Genomic DNA, 13,090 nt, shown 5'->3' with positions numbered 1-13,090 from the left:
ACTGGATATTTTTGTTGTTTCTAAATATGAATGTAGATAACGTTAGCGATAGTGAGAAGCTTGCTACAGTTGCATTTCGAGTGAGAAATCGGCAAAAACGTTTTATTTCTGATTTCGGCTACTGATTTGTTTTAATGCCGCCAGGCGCTCTTCTCTCTTCAGTCACTCTCTACCTCACTCATTCGCATACCGTTATGTGCACGCGGGCGCTCGTCTCTGCCTTGTCCACCAGTTGACAATCTGGAAATCTAGCTAATAAAGCGAGACCTATCTGTATGTATGCGTTTGTGTTGGTGGGAAGGTAACCTGCACGTCACACGCAGACGTAGGGTTGGGTATTGTTTAGGTTTTTTCCGATACCGGTAGGAACGATTAATTTTTCAGTTGGCGATTATTTTCCCATTGCTCAATTATTAGCAATTTACACAAAACAAATTTCAATAAGGTTCAAATCTCTATTTATTAAATGTGTTTAACACTGCACTGTTCAAGTAAATGAATTTGTAGTTGGACTTCAACTATTCAACCTCCTCAATTCAAAGCCCCTAGGTTATGTCTCCTCTGACATTGCGGATCCTGATCCAGTGACCCCCAACCTGTTGCTCATGGGGCGGCATGATTCTTCCCTCCCCCTGGTAACTTATCCTGACTCTGAGCTGCGCAGCCGCCGGCAATGGCGTCATAGTCAGATTCTTTCAGACCATTTCTGGGCCCACTTCCTCAGACATTATCTTCCCTCTCTCCAGTCTAGACAGAAATGGCGCACTGATAATCCTGACCTCCAACGAAACACTGTTGTCCTCATTCTCGACCCTCAGCTTCCCCGATCCCTCTGGCCAGTAGGTAGAGTGATGTCCCTCCATCCCGGCAAGGATGGCCGTTGTAGGGTTGCAGATGTCAAAGTGGGGGATAAACTGTATACAAGACCAGTTGCCCGCCTCATCCCACTCCCTGCCCTACCTGAACCCCCATGACCTTCTACTCTAACACATTTGCAACGCAAATTTGGGGGCGGCTGTTTGGAAGATTCCAGCTCTGTCCTGCAGTTGCCACGCCCCCTATACTTTGCCACTCAGTTCCATCTGTAGTTCACCACACCTGCAATCAATCTGCCTCAATCAGCCACAGACTCAAATAGGCAGCACCTGTGCACACAGCCCTTCCTTTTGTTCCAAACCACATGGAGGATCTTTGATGCTGGACATGCTGTTTGTCCTGCCTTGTGTGCGTTTTTGCTCTATGTAAGTTCCATAGTCTTACTTGGCATACTCTGTAATTATAAGGCGAGTGCCTCTCCTGTATTCCTGTTTGTGCTGTTTAAAGGTGCTGTATATTGAACAGTTGCAAGTAAAATAAGTTTACATTGCTCGTTTGAGTTACCTGAGATATGTGCATTGGAGTAGTTATATTCATTGTTAGGTTAAGAACAGAGCAGATTATGAATGTATATTATTGTGGCCTTGTTTGTGCCTTTGTGATACTAACTATATCCCATGTCCTTCCCCCTCAGAAACCACACACCCAAACACGTAACCATACAAACCTGTAACCTGTCTTCTTGATAATGCTTGGAATAAAAGAATTGTGGGATTGAAAGTGATTGGACAGAACTGTTCTTACCGACACCTCCACTGGTCTCAAGCCAGCCACCTACACAGCCCTCTACACCTCCTTTTCACTTACGGTAATTACAAGGTATGCATTTTAAATGGTCTTACCTGAGATTCAGTGGGCTATATAGGTAACTATTTAAGGACATCATGGGGGAGTGCAGTTTCGCGACAGTGCTGAAGCGTTTCGTTATGGCGAGAGCGGGAAGCTGCGGTCTGTCACCAGCAACAGATTCATTCACTGGCGAGTCACATCCTCCTTTAATATAAACTATAAAGAAATGGAGTACGCTAACGTCAACAAACAACTCCCTTTTCTGTTAACATTTATCACATTATGACACAAACTGCATCTAAAATCTTCCACGTGTATTGATCATATTTTCACTAATGCAGTTGAGATATGCTCAAAAGCATTATCTATACCTACTGGCTGTAGTGATCATAATTTAGTTGCTGTTAGAAGAGCAAAAGTGACGAAGCCTGGACCTAAAGTAATGACTGAGAAACTCTGGTCCCTTGATCCATCTTGTGCAGCTTAAGAAGCGGTTTGCTGTTAGCCCCCTAGAGGCTTCATCCGCTGGATTTTCCTTTGTGTTAACATATCTCCATTGCGACACATCAGTAGTATCTCTTACAAAGGAGATCCTATTTGCTACAAATGTTCGGAAACGTTTGGTTTCGTTGTTGATATATTTCAGCACTGTTGTGCTATCAGTCCAAAAGATCGATTGGTTCAGCTGAAGCTGTAATTCATTCCGAAGCATTCTGTCAACTTTGACGGCTAGAACTGCAGCTGTGAGCTCCAATCTGGGAATCATTACTTGCTTTAATGGTGATACTCTTGCTTTCCCCATCATGAAAGCAACATGCACCTCCTTGTCATTGTTTTCCAGTCTGAGATATGAAACCGTACCGTATCCACTCTCGCTGGCGTCTGAGAAATGGTGCAACTGTGCATTTATGATTTGACCAAAGCTTGCGGGCTTCATGCAACGGTCCACTCTAAACTCTGTCATCTTCTTCAGATCTGCCAACCATACTGTCCACCACTGAGAAACAGTTTGGGGTATGTTTTCATCCCATCCAAGGTTTTTTCTGCAAAGTTCCTGCATAATCAGTTTGGCTGGCAGAACAAATGGTGCTAGAAATCCTAAAGGGTCGTATACAGAGCCAACCACTGACAAGATGCCACGTCTGGTGTATGCTCGTGGCTGTGCGGTGATTCTGACCATGAACCCATCTGTTTCAACGCACCAGTGTAATCCTAGGGCTCTTTCCATCGGCAGGTTGTCCCTGTCCAAGTCCAACTCTTGTTTCTTTTGTTCTGTTTTCTTGTGGAATGGATGCCAATACCTTACAGCTGTTGCAGATCCACTTTGACAGCATGAAACCTCCCTTCTGGCAGAGAGCAGTCAGGTCTCTTATAAGAACGGCGTCCTGTTCTATGGACATGGATTTCAAACAATCATCCACGTAAAAGTTGTTCTTTACAGTGTCTGTAACCTCTGCTGGAAAGTGAGCTTTGTTATCTTCAGCTGTCTTTCTTAGTGCAAAGTTTGCACAACTCGGTGATGACACCGCTCCAAAGAGGTGAACCTTCATCTTTCTACTTTTGACTTTTACTTTGTTACATTTTGCAGCAATTATCTATACTTTCTACTCCACTACATTTCTACAATGTTCCGTTTTCAGTTTCCCCCCTGCCAAAACGTCTTCCTGACGTCACACGTTTCTCACCAGTGACGTTTGGTTGCCATAGATACTGTATATATGGGCACCGCTGATCCAAGCCGGCTCCGGTGCTCCAGAGCACGGGCGCAGCGCCGCTGACCCTCGGTAATACAGCATCCGGTAAAAGTGAAAATTAAAACGTTTTGTTTTTATTATTCCCGTTTTTAAATCAAAGTTGCTATCTATTTCTCTCCACAGCGTCGTTTACTCCTCTGCCAGGCTGTGTAAGACGCGTTCATATCTTATTTTTTTGGCTGGACCTCTTCACATCTCCTCCCCATTTGCACTGCTTCACACACTTTATTTGCTTACTTGCATGGTTAAAGAAAATAAAATACATCCATGAATAAAACCAACCGCATTCCGATTCTAACACATTACCGTGTTATGCTGGTTAGGATAGGAACTTCTTTTAAAAGCCAGGCCTTGTTTATGGTAGTGGACATCTTCTACTTTTACTAAAGTAAATATGTCTCTGGTTATTTGTACTTTTATTTAAGTACTGAGATTCAGTATTTCCTCCACCGCGGCTCCGACAATCTCCAAAAACCAGTCTCCCAGGAGGTGCACAGGAAGTGTCATGTCCTTAGCCTATATGGGAATTTTTGGGGCGTTTTCTTATGCTAATTAGGAACAACTGGCATGCGCTTTCAGTTGGGAAGACGTGGGATTCATCAATCCTAAGAACACAGATGCGAACAATTCTGCTGTTTAAGAACACGTCATGAATCCGGCGTAGACTCTTCTTAGGAACCTTCTTAAGAACATATTTAAGATAAAATTTAGGAAGATATTGGTGAATGAGGCCCATTGAGTTTTGCATTGGTTGCTGCCTGTTCAGTCTCTAATTCCAGTTGTTCTTTCTTCCTTTTCAGTTCTTCCTGCGCCTCAAGGTCATGCCTTTTCTGCAGAGCGGCAACCCGTTCCATGAGAGCAGCTTTTTCCGCCTGAGCTTTAATGCGAGCAGAGGATGTTGAAGATGCACGTGATGAAGAACTTGAGTTGTAATTTGATTTAGGTTTTGACACATTAGAAACACTGTCATCAGGTCCGATATCATCTGTGTTTACACTTTCAGCAATGGTGTGTGTTTTATGCAATCCAACCTCTGATAACCACACATTTACATCCTGTATAAAACCATCAAAAGTTTCAATTTTTTGTTGAAACCAGTTATTTTGCTTTTCATGTTCATTTTCAGGCAGTGGTAACGTCACCAATGACTCATGGTTACTTTTGGCTTCATCACAGATGTTGATTAATGTAACCAAGTTAGATTGCACTTCATTTGCCTTTTCCTTTGATTTCATGAGCTCTTTCAACAATTCTTTTGACTTTTTAGCTTCTTTACATTTCAAGTTTCTTGTTTTCTGACTGCTTTCAATGAACATTTCCAAACCTTTAGCAGTGTGTTTAATAACCCTTTTTTCCTTTTCAGAATCCAGTGCAACATCGCCATGTTGTGGCTGAACATCAGACATATTTGCTTCACTTTTAGCGTGATCAGTAAACCACACGCCAATGACACTCAAAACAGCTGTGGCTTCAGTCAATGAAATTCATTAGTACAGCAGTTTCTGGTAACTGTTTCATAGCTTTTCCAATAAAGCTTAATGTTGGCTCAATCTTCACTCATAGAGCACAGTTCTCACTTGTTGTTGGCCCCAATATTGCTTTGCTGTACTTCTAGCTTGCCATCCAGGACAGGTAGGAGTGAAGTTTTCACACAGACACACAAAGATCTTCCAGAGATTATTGCAGTTGAAGTTTGTGATTTATTGTAATAAATTGTACAAGACCGATGAGCATACCGGTTGATTTAAGCTCCGAGGTGCTCTGTAGTTTGTGGTCTGGTGAGAACTGTTTGTGCTCCTCCCACCTGTGCCCCTCGCTTCCTGTAACCTATGCCCCCTAAATACAACCAAGTGTGCATTTAATCACTGTAACCCAATATCCAAACAAAATAAAATAAAAGCCCAACAATAAACATAAATGGCTCCTACACTACATTTCAACTATTTTTCAGGCTGCTAATTAAAGCCATATTGTAATTCTTATTCAGGTTGCTCTAAAAACCAAACCTCCAGTTTAGCCAGACTTACTATCACATCAGGGTGATAGTATACACATCCCATGATGTTACTAGGTAATATCGGGGCATTGTGATATAGGATTTTAAAAATAAAGGCTTAAAAAGGGAATAAACGATAAAACAAAGTACTGCTAGAGTGAAAACATAAGTGATGTGCAAAAGTTCGTTATATATATATATATATATTATGTGCATATACACTACAATTGTACATCTTCAACAAACAAAAAACAAGCTTGACGCTGTTAGTCAGAACAGTAATGAGTATTGCTGCGTTCATGCCACCTCGGAATAACAGGCACCGCCCCCCTGGTTACGTTGTTTTTCCGACTGGCAGCGTTCACATGGTCGGGATGCGTGTTCTTCTTCTGTTATATTAGCGTTTGGCATAACAACTTTTTGCATGACTGTCACCAACGGTTGGCCGTAGCCTAGAGCATCAGGTGTGTGAAAACATGGAGGCCACAATAACAGAAGATTCTCTGCTGTTTTCTTATGCAAGCATCTAAACAGCACATTGCCAGGTGTTTTTTGTGTTATCTGCAGGACAACGAACGGGAAAAGACACGGATAATGTGATGTTTTTTTTATACATAGGCCTATTTATGAATAATTTTAAATATATGTCTGTGTATGTTTATTGGCAGAGGAATTTGTCCACAATAAACAGTTTATTATCATTGAAATATGTTCAGTGAACCAAAGTCGCCTCCATCAAACGTCAGTTGTCAACAACGCGTCACCAACTGGGGAACTCGGTTATCAAAATCCGGCCCGAGTTTCCCACCTCTGATTCCCACAGGACGTTACGTGAATGGTGAAGTTTTCACTCGGAAAAACGTTTTTCCTATGTCCATGAACGCACGGTATGACTCACGCCATGACGAGCTTATGCTCGACCAATAAATGCGCTATATTTGTCTGTTTTGAAACCAATAAGAATGATCGGTGGGCGGGAGTTGTATTTATGTAAAAGGCGGGGTTAATAATGTTAATAACGGACCTCAAGGATTCTTGTGTTGACCAACTTCCCTTTCACATTTTTTTTTTCTTCCCACACGCTGGAGGAGGGCACAAGGAACGGTAAGTCAAGGTGCGCACAGCCTCGTGTCTCACCATAAAGTGTCTCTCAATATGATTATGTAAATAGCTATATCACCTTTTTTATGACAAGTTCTAAGGTTAACTTTTACCACGATAAAGGGTTGCAGTGTTAGTTAGCCACATGAGGCTGTAAGCGTTAACTTAGCTAGTGCTTTATAAAGCTAATGCTAATAGCCTTATGTGACTTTTGTGTATTCGCCATGAGGTTGGTTTCAAATGCATTTCGGCGCGATATAGCTAGACAACATGATGTTAGTACAGTTAGCCTAACTAACGTTAGATAGCACGTTAGCCCATGCGTGGCTGATAATTTCGAGCTCATGTTATGGAGTGGTGATGTGTGGATAACCGGAAATTGTGCGTCACAGCCCGCCTTTCTTTGACAGCTATAATGGCTAGACCGTTCACTGAAGAACTAAAGTCAACAGGTTCAGATCACTGAAGTGTATTAGTATCATTTCGTTATCCATTCATCCTTTTAAACAAAAATAATCTCAAACAGCAGTTGTTTCCAAGGTAACAGTTTGTAGTGGATAGGCAAACTCATAGAAATAAAATTATTTGTATGAAATAAAATTATTTCTATGGGCAAACCGCTAAAAGAGTCTTCAATGCAGATAAACCTTGAGTCAGGGTGTTCCAGAGGTATTACATTGTGTAATAATGTCAGTGCTACTTATCACCAGACACCAAATGGGAAAAGAAAATTATTCCATCTGGAATTAAACAAGACAACTACTGACTCTGACCTCACAAAGCAATTTGTTAATGTTTGACACTTAAAGGAACACACCGACCTATTGGGACTTTGTCTTATTCACCATATTCCCCAGAGTTGGATAAGTCCATACATACCCTTCTCATCTCAGTGCCTCGCTTAGCCTAGATCCTGGAGGTAACCGGCTCCATCTAGCCTAATGCTCCCAATAAGGGACAAAATAACGCCAACATTTCCCTATTTACATGTTGTGATTTGTATAGCCACAGCGTGTGTAGTTCCCCGTATACATACTGGGAACTATATTCTCAGAAGGCGAAGCACTGCTACTTGGGCGGAGTGATTTGCTCGCAGCTCCAGAGAAGCCCCGTGGTGAGGAGCAGAGAGTTCGCCTGGAGTTCGCTCAGTTGCTGCGACCAAGTCACTCCGCCCAAGTAGCAGAAGTAGCAGTGACCTTGTTATTTGTACACGCTGTGACTATACAAATCACAACAGTGTACAACAACAATGTAAACAGGAAAATGTTGGCGTTATTTTGTCAATTATTGGGAGCAGTAGGCTAGATGGAGCCGGTTACCTCCAGGATCTGTGCTAAACTAGGCTAGTGCGGGGGGCATCAGACAGAGTTGCAACACGCACGGAGATGAGAAGGGTACGTACGAACTTGTCTAACTCTGGGGGATACGGTGAATAAGACAAAGTCCCAATAAGTCGGCGTGTTCCTTTTTAAATCAACTAACATGTTACTAGTGCTTGTCCTACTCTGTGTCACTTGGTTACTGCTGCCCATCTGACTAAAGTTAATTTACTTACAGAGGCTGTAGGAACATTATAAAACACATGTGAAATATGAGGAGAGAAATTGCAGCTGTGGTATTCCTCCTGAAGAGGCTTTTGAAAACGGGGGAGAAGTTGGAATCGCACAAGATCGATCTGTTTGTTGAGAGGTTGGCTGGTGCACTGCAGGAGAAGTTCAAGGGCCACTGGTACCCTGAAAACCCCATCAAAGGAGAAGCATACAGGTGCTGCTCTCTGTCCTTTGCCATTTTTATTAACCACTATTTCTATTCAACACAACTTTTTACTTTTTTTCAATCCGTTTTGTTTGCTCTGCAGGTGCATCCGAGTGAACAGGTCCCAAAGGCAGGATCCTGACCTCCTTCGGGCCTGCCAAGAGAGCGGGATTCAGTACAGTGACCTGGAACTGCCCCCTGAACTCACATTGTGGGTGGACCCTGGGTCGGTCTGTTGCCGGTGAGACTTTGAGTGAATTTGCTGTGAATAGTGAAAACATTTGAGAAGTTCTTAGTTGAACAAAAATGACAACAGTGGTTATGGTATTCAAAACTGGAGCACTTTAATAGTTAAAAAGTTTGAAGGACTCACTTGAAGTGTGGTGGTAGAAAGCTAAGGAAAGCAACCGGTATATTGTTGTTAGAATAATTGTTCAAATTTGAGTAGTATCTGCAGCCATTGATGCCCATTTAGGAGATGTCCATTGTCAGGTATTAATGAACGCAGCGAGATGTGAACCGTCCGACGCACAGCGAATGTTCACTTGCTAAATAACATTTATATTTATAATATATTTATATTTTAATGTGTTAATCTAAACAATAACACCGTTTCCCTGGTTACGCCTGAGGGTTTGACTAATACAGACCTGCCAACCTGTACGCATTTTGCGTAGTAGATACGCATTTTGACATCAAAATACAGTGATACGATTTGTCACTTTAAACTACGCGAAAATCAGGTGACTGCTTTGAGTTCACTCGTTGACGTGCGGTGGCCGTCTCAGTCTAACTCTTGATGATAGTAGGCAGCTAAAACTTATGGCTAAAACAGGTAGCAGCCACGAGCATGCTGGAAATGCTCGACCAATCACACCGTCGGGTCCCTTCCTCTAATGTCAAGCGGGGATATCGCTAATCCATCCATGGGATATCGGCAACTGATAGTAAAACGAAAGCATCAAATGCAAGTGTTATTCATTCCTCTCTTATTCCCGTTTAGTTTGGTTGGTTTCCCCAAGGGAGGACGGTGCTTGCAAAGGTAAACTGATTTGATGTAGAAAGGTGAAATTGTGAAATGAATGAATTTACGTAGCCTACCTGTCAACTTTGGAGAAATATTATTTATATTATTATTAATAAAGCCTTGCATTTATAAAGTCTTGGATTTCGTTACAAAGGTCTTTATATATGTTTTGCCTTTCCTAGGATTAAGTCATTCCGTAACAAAATGAACTGTTACTAATGTAGGCTAATTAAAAACTGACCGGAGCCCATCGCTGGACGCACCGGACCGAGACACAAAGTAAACACGCCTCTCTGACCGGTACCGGGGGGGGGTTAGCGGTTAAACTGAGCGGAGGATGTGCGGAATGTGTCGGTGTCTGTCGGACTTTGGCTGTCTGCTCGGCGCCTTCAAAGCTCAAGCTAACAGGCTAACGGCTTATTAGCTAGCCAGACACCGAGCGGTAACATCTGCAGAGATTGGCTCTGTATGAGCGCATCAATCTGCTCGGTGTGCGTAACAAACAGAGCGAGCAGCCCGCGGACTCTAACATCTGTGGATCCGTGCAGGACTTCACTGTGAGCGGACTGTTTAGAGACGATGTGACCGGCAGGTAACGTTAAAGGTTATCTGCTACTGTAGCAGAGCTGCAAGGAAACGCTGAACTGAGCTGTGTGTTTTCAGTGTTAAACACTGCTTCAGGTATTCATGCACGGCTGTTGTTGGTCATTTCCAGAGGTGGAAGACTTACTCACATCATGTATTGCAGTAAAAGTAGAAAAAACTGTGTTGTAGAGTTACAAATTACTTGTCAAGTCCTGCATTCAACATCTTCCCTATGTAATAGTACAAAAGTATTATCAAAATATACTTAAAGTACCAAAAGTAAAAGTGCTCATTATGCAGTGTAATATATTTTATTTTATTGGATTATATTATGATCCAATTAATTGTATTAAATATGACCGATAATTTAATAAAATGTTTTATTTAATTCAAGTAGCCTACTTGAACATAAATATTTTCTAGGGTTGTATACAGATTTGACATTTCATGGCACATTTATTCTGCGTGCGTGCCGCCGTGTTCATGAACCAGAACTTTGACAATAAATCAGTAAGTTGCTACTCAAAAAAGTTTTTCAAGGTTGGCAGGTCTGTTAATACCTGGAACAATCATTCCAATCCCATAAGGCCTTTATGCAATGCAAACGTTGTTCACTGCTTCAGTAAATAGGATGGGCCTTAGATACGACTTGCCCCCTTTAGCACCGGGAGACATTTATAGTCCGCTCAGCTCATAGAACCCTTCAGCTATAGCAACGCTATGCTAGCAAGATCCAAAGTCAATAACATTGTGTACAGTTGGCAATCCGTAAATGTAATGTGACAGTATGTTTACCAACAAGACAAGCTAGCTATCCAGCCATGTCAGTGTCCCCAAATCAATATAAAGATTTCTACGAACAAATGATCCACGCTGTGTAACGTTACTGTCAGCCGCAGCCTGAAGTAGAGACCTGAACAGCTGACGGGATTTGAGTTAACGTTATTCACTGTGAAACAAAGTCAGTTCAGAGGGGCAGTGTAACTTATTTCTTGCAGCGTGTGTGTTGGCGCCATCCTGTGGCGTTAAGAGGACGAGGCACTGAAGGACTACAGTGTTGGAAATAACAGATTCACTTTTTCTTTTATGTAGCGCATTCATTTAGAAGGGTAAACTGTCAGTTTCACCGGAACTCCTTTAGTAGGTGTCCTATAACACTTTTTTATGGACACCTTGCAGCCAATCAGAATTGAGTATTCACCCAGACCACGGTATAAGAACAGAATAATCCCCCGCTAATTGCCACATTATACTTTACTATATACTATATACTTTTGTGTTGCTCCAATCCTGTACTTTTCAGGATCATTTTTGTTGCATAACAAAAATCAAATATATAGTACAAAAAATGTATTAACTTAATCTTCTTCCAGCCCAACTATTGAAGTTGTAAACAGATTCCCTGCTAAGTGTGTTTACTCTCATAAAATTGTTGATGTGATTTCCCTCTATTCCCATTATTAGGGTTGGAGAGCAAAATCCTTGCTTCTCAGTAGCCAGTTTCTCTAACGCAGAAGAGGAGGACAAGGATGTTGTAAAAGTGACCAGTGCTTTGGAGAGGGTGACATCAGACTACCACTCGGGTTCTTCCTCTGATGAGGAGAGCACGCGCACTTCCCCCTTCACCATCCCCAACAGCCACTGTGCTTACAAGGTATTGCACAATACATTTTAGAATTTGCTTGACTAAATAACCTATGCAGGTTTGGAGAAGAATGGAAAGTTACTCAATAATATCCAGGTTTTGGTGAACCGCAAAGTAGCTTTGCTTTGTTCTGTTTGCCGCCCAGTGGTTTATATTGTGTTCAGATGAAAGTCTTATCATTTTCAATGTTTGGTGATTGTTTTTCTTTTTTTTCTTCCAATAATTGGGAGTCAAATGCAGTATTGCAGTTGATGGCAGCTTTTATTTATTTGTGTCCTTTTTTAAGGCTACGTGGCATCCTAAGAAGATGGTACCTGGGAAAGCTTACATCCATCCACGGCCTCACTACAGCTTCAGGCCTCGCAGCAGAGCCGCCCACACTTCAAGGCCTAATCTGTGGGTCGCTCCTGGCTATGGGAGAGGGCGTGGGTACTGGGACACAACACAAGATGTGGCACATTGTTACATTTAGGAATCATGGTGCTTATTGTTCATTAAACCCGAAGAAAACTTTAAAATGACTGAACAATGTTGTTTTTAAACATGAATTTTTTTATAGATTACTTATTGTTTTTGACAAAAAACTCTTTTTTGCACTTTAGGCTATTTGTTATACTTATAAATCACTTGTATTAAATTAGATATTGAAATTGCTATACACATTTTGAAGTACTGTATTTTTACAATGGGAGATGTTCATGTATGCCACCTACTTTGTCCTTTTGTGATAAAATGTTTATTTATTCATAGTGCAGAATTTTCAGATGTATAGACTAAAAATTATGGAGTTTTATTAAACACAATTTCCAAGCACCATGTTGCTTTGTGTATTATTTTGTTGTTTACTAAAGGATGTTGTGGTTGAAGTGTGACATCGGTGGAATTTTTGTTTGTTTGTTTCTGTTTTCTGTTGGCATTTGCCTTGCATTTTCTAGCTGACGGAAGAGACAGAAGTATAACATGAGGCGGAGGGAATCAAACGGGGACGTTGTGGTTATATGGTGTGTTCTGCTCAACGGGACACTTTTTATGTATTTAGTGGTAATGTTTACTGTAGCTCAGAGGGTCAATTCACCCAAACCATTTTATAAGCAAAATCTAAAACCGCTTTGATGAGCAGATCAGAAATCTATTCACACCTGTTTGTGTTGTGGCAGAGATCTTGTCAAATAATAGAAACTATCTTCATGGTTTGATATAGAGATGGCCCGATACCATTTTTTGCGTCCCGATTCCGATACGTGAACTTGCGTATCGGCCGATACCAAATAGGACCTACCGATCCGATACCAGTGTCATATATTTTATGTTTTAACAGCTGTATATTACTACCCCTGTATGGATGTGATATGATTTCTATCTTTGTTGTCGGTCTGGCTCAGGTTAAACTCTTTGTGAAACATGAACAAACACAAACCGTGAATGCCACAGAACATTCTTTTATTATCCAGTTTGATAGTCAGTTATAACGGAAAAAGAACATAAATAAACTACTTTAACGTAGATTTTCTTTAGGGCTTTATTACGTGGTATCGGATCGGTGCATGAACTCCAGTACTTCC

The 13,090-nt window shown here is 41.5% G+C and overlaps 1 protein-coding gene and 1 long non-coding RNA gene across 7 annotated transcripts; both read left to right on the top strand.

Annotated features, from left to right (window-relative positions):
• The first annotated feature begins 494 nt into the window (after positions 1–494).
• On the top strand, positions 495–4,975 carry LOC120544028. Of its 4 annotated transcripts, none has more exons than XR_005636429.1 (4): positions 495–1,241; positions 1,511–1,695; positions 4,220–4,607; positions 4,783–4,975. It is a non-coding gene; the product is annotated as an uncharacterized LOC120544028 (long non-coding RNA). The 4 variants fall into 4 exon arrangements; XR_005636430.1 differs by having other exon boundaries at positions 527–1,241; positions 4,220–4,348; XR_005636431.1 differs by lacking the exon at positions 4,783–4,975 and having other exon boundaries at positions 531–1,241; positions 1,511–1,684; positions 4,220–4,776.
• A 1,420-nt stretch (positions 4,976–6,395) lies between these two features.
• btg3 (B-cell translocation gene 3) lies at positions 6,396–12,344 on the top strand. Of its 3 annotated transcripts, none has more exons than XM_039777527.1 (5): positions 6,396–6,519; positions 8,074–8,280; positions 8,375–8,512; positions 11,348–11,537; positions 11,815–12,344. In XM_039777527.1, exons 2-5 carry the CDS (start codon positions 8,108–8,110, stop codon positions 11,998–12,000), a joined length of 687 nt encoding a protein of 228 aa, XP_039633461.1. In that variant the 5' UTR covers positions 6,396–6,519; positions 8,074–8,107; the 3' UTR covers positions 12,001–12,344. The 3 variants fall into 3 exon arrangements, with proteins under 3 accessions (XP_039633461.1, XP_039633462.1, XP_039633463.1); XM_039777528.1 differs by having other exon boundaries at positions 6,438–6,529; XM_039777529.1 differs by lacking the exon at positions 6,396–6,519 and adding an exon at positions 7,776–7,910.
• The last annotated feature ends 746 nt before the right edge of the window (positions 12,345–13,090 follow it).

This window comes from Perca fluviatilis, chromosome 16 (assembly GCF_010015445.1).
Source record: "Perca fluviatilis chromosome 16, GENO_Pfluv_1.0, whole genome shotgun sequence".
In the NCBI taxonomy this organism is placed as follows: Eukaryota; Metazoa; Chordata; class Actinopteri; order Perciformes; family Percidae; genus Perca; species Perca fluviatilis.
Note: the sequence above shows the minus strand (reverse complement) of the source record. Positions and strands in the feature narration are given on the sequence as shown.

Excerpts from the sequence above, each read along its gene's own strand:
- btg3 (XM_039777527.1), top strand. The coding sequence starts at position 8,108 with ATGAGGAGAGAAATTGCAGCTGTGGTATTCCTCCTGAAGAGGCTTTTG. Across the intron at positions 8,281-8,374 it reads ATCAAAGGAGAAGCATACAG|GTGCATCCGAGTGAACAGGT; the intron begins GTGCTGCTCTCT and ends TTTGCTCTGCAG. Across the intron at positions 11,538-11,814 it reads ACAGCCACTGTGCTTACAAG|GCTACGTGGCATCCTAAGAA; the intron begins GTATTGCACAAT and ends TCCTTTTTTAAG.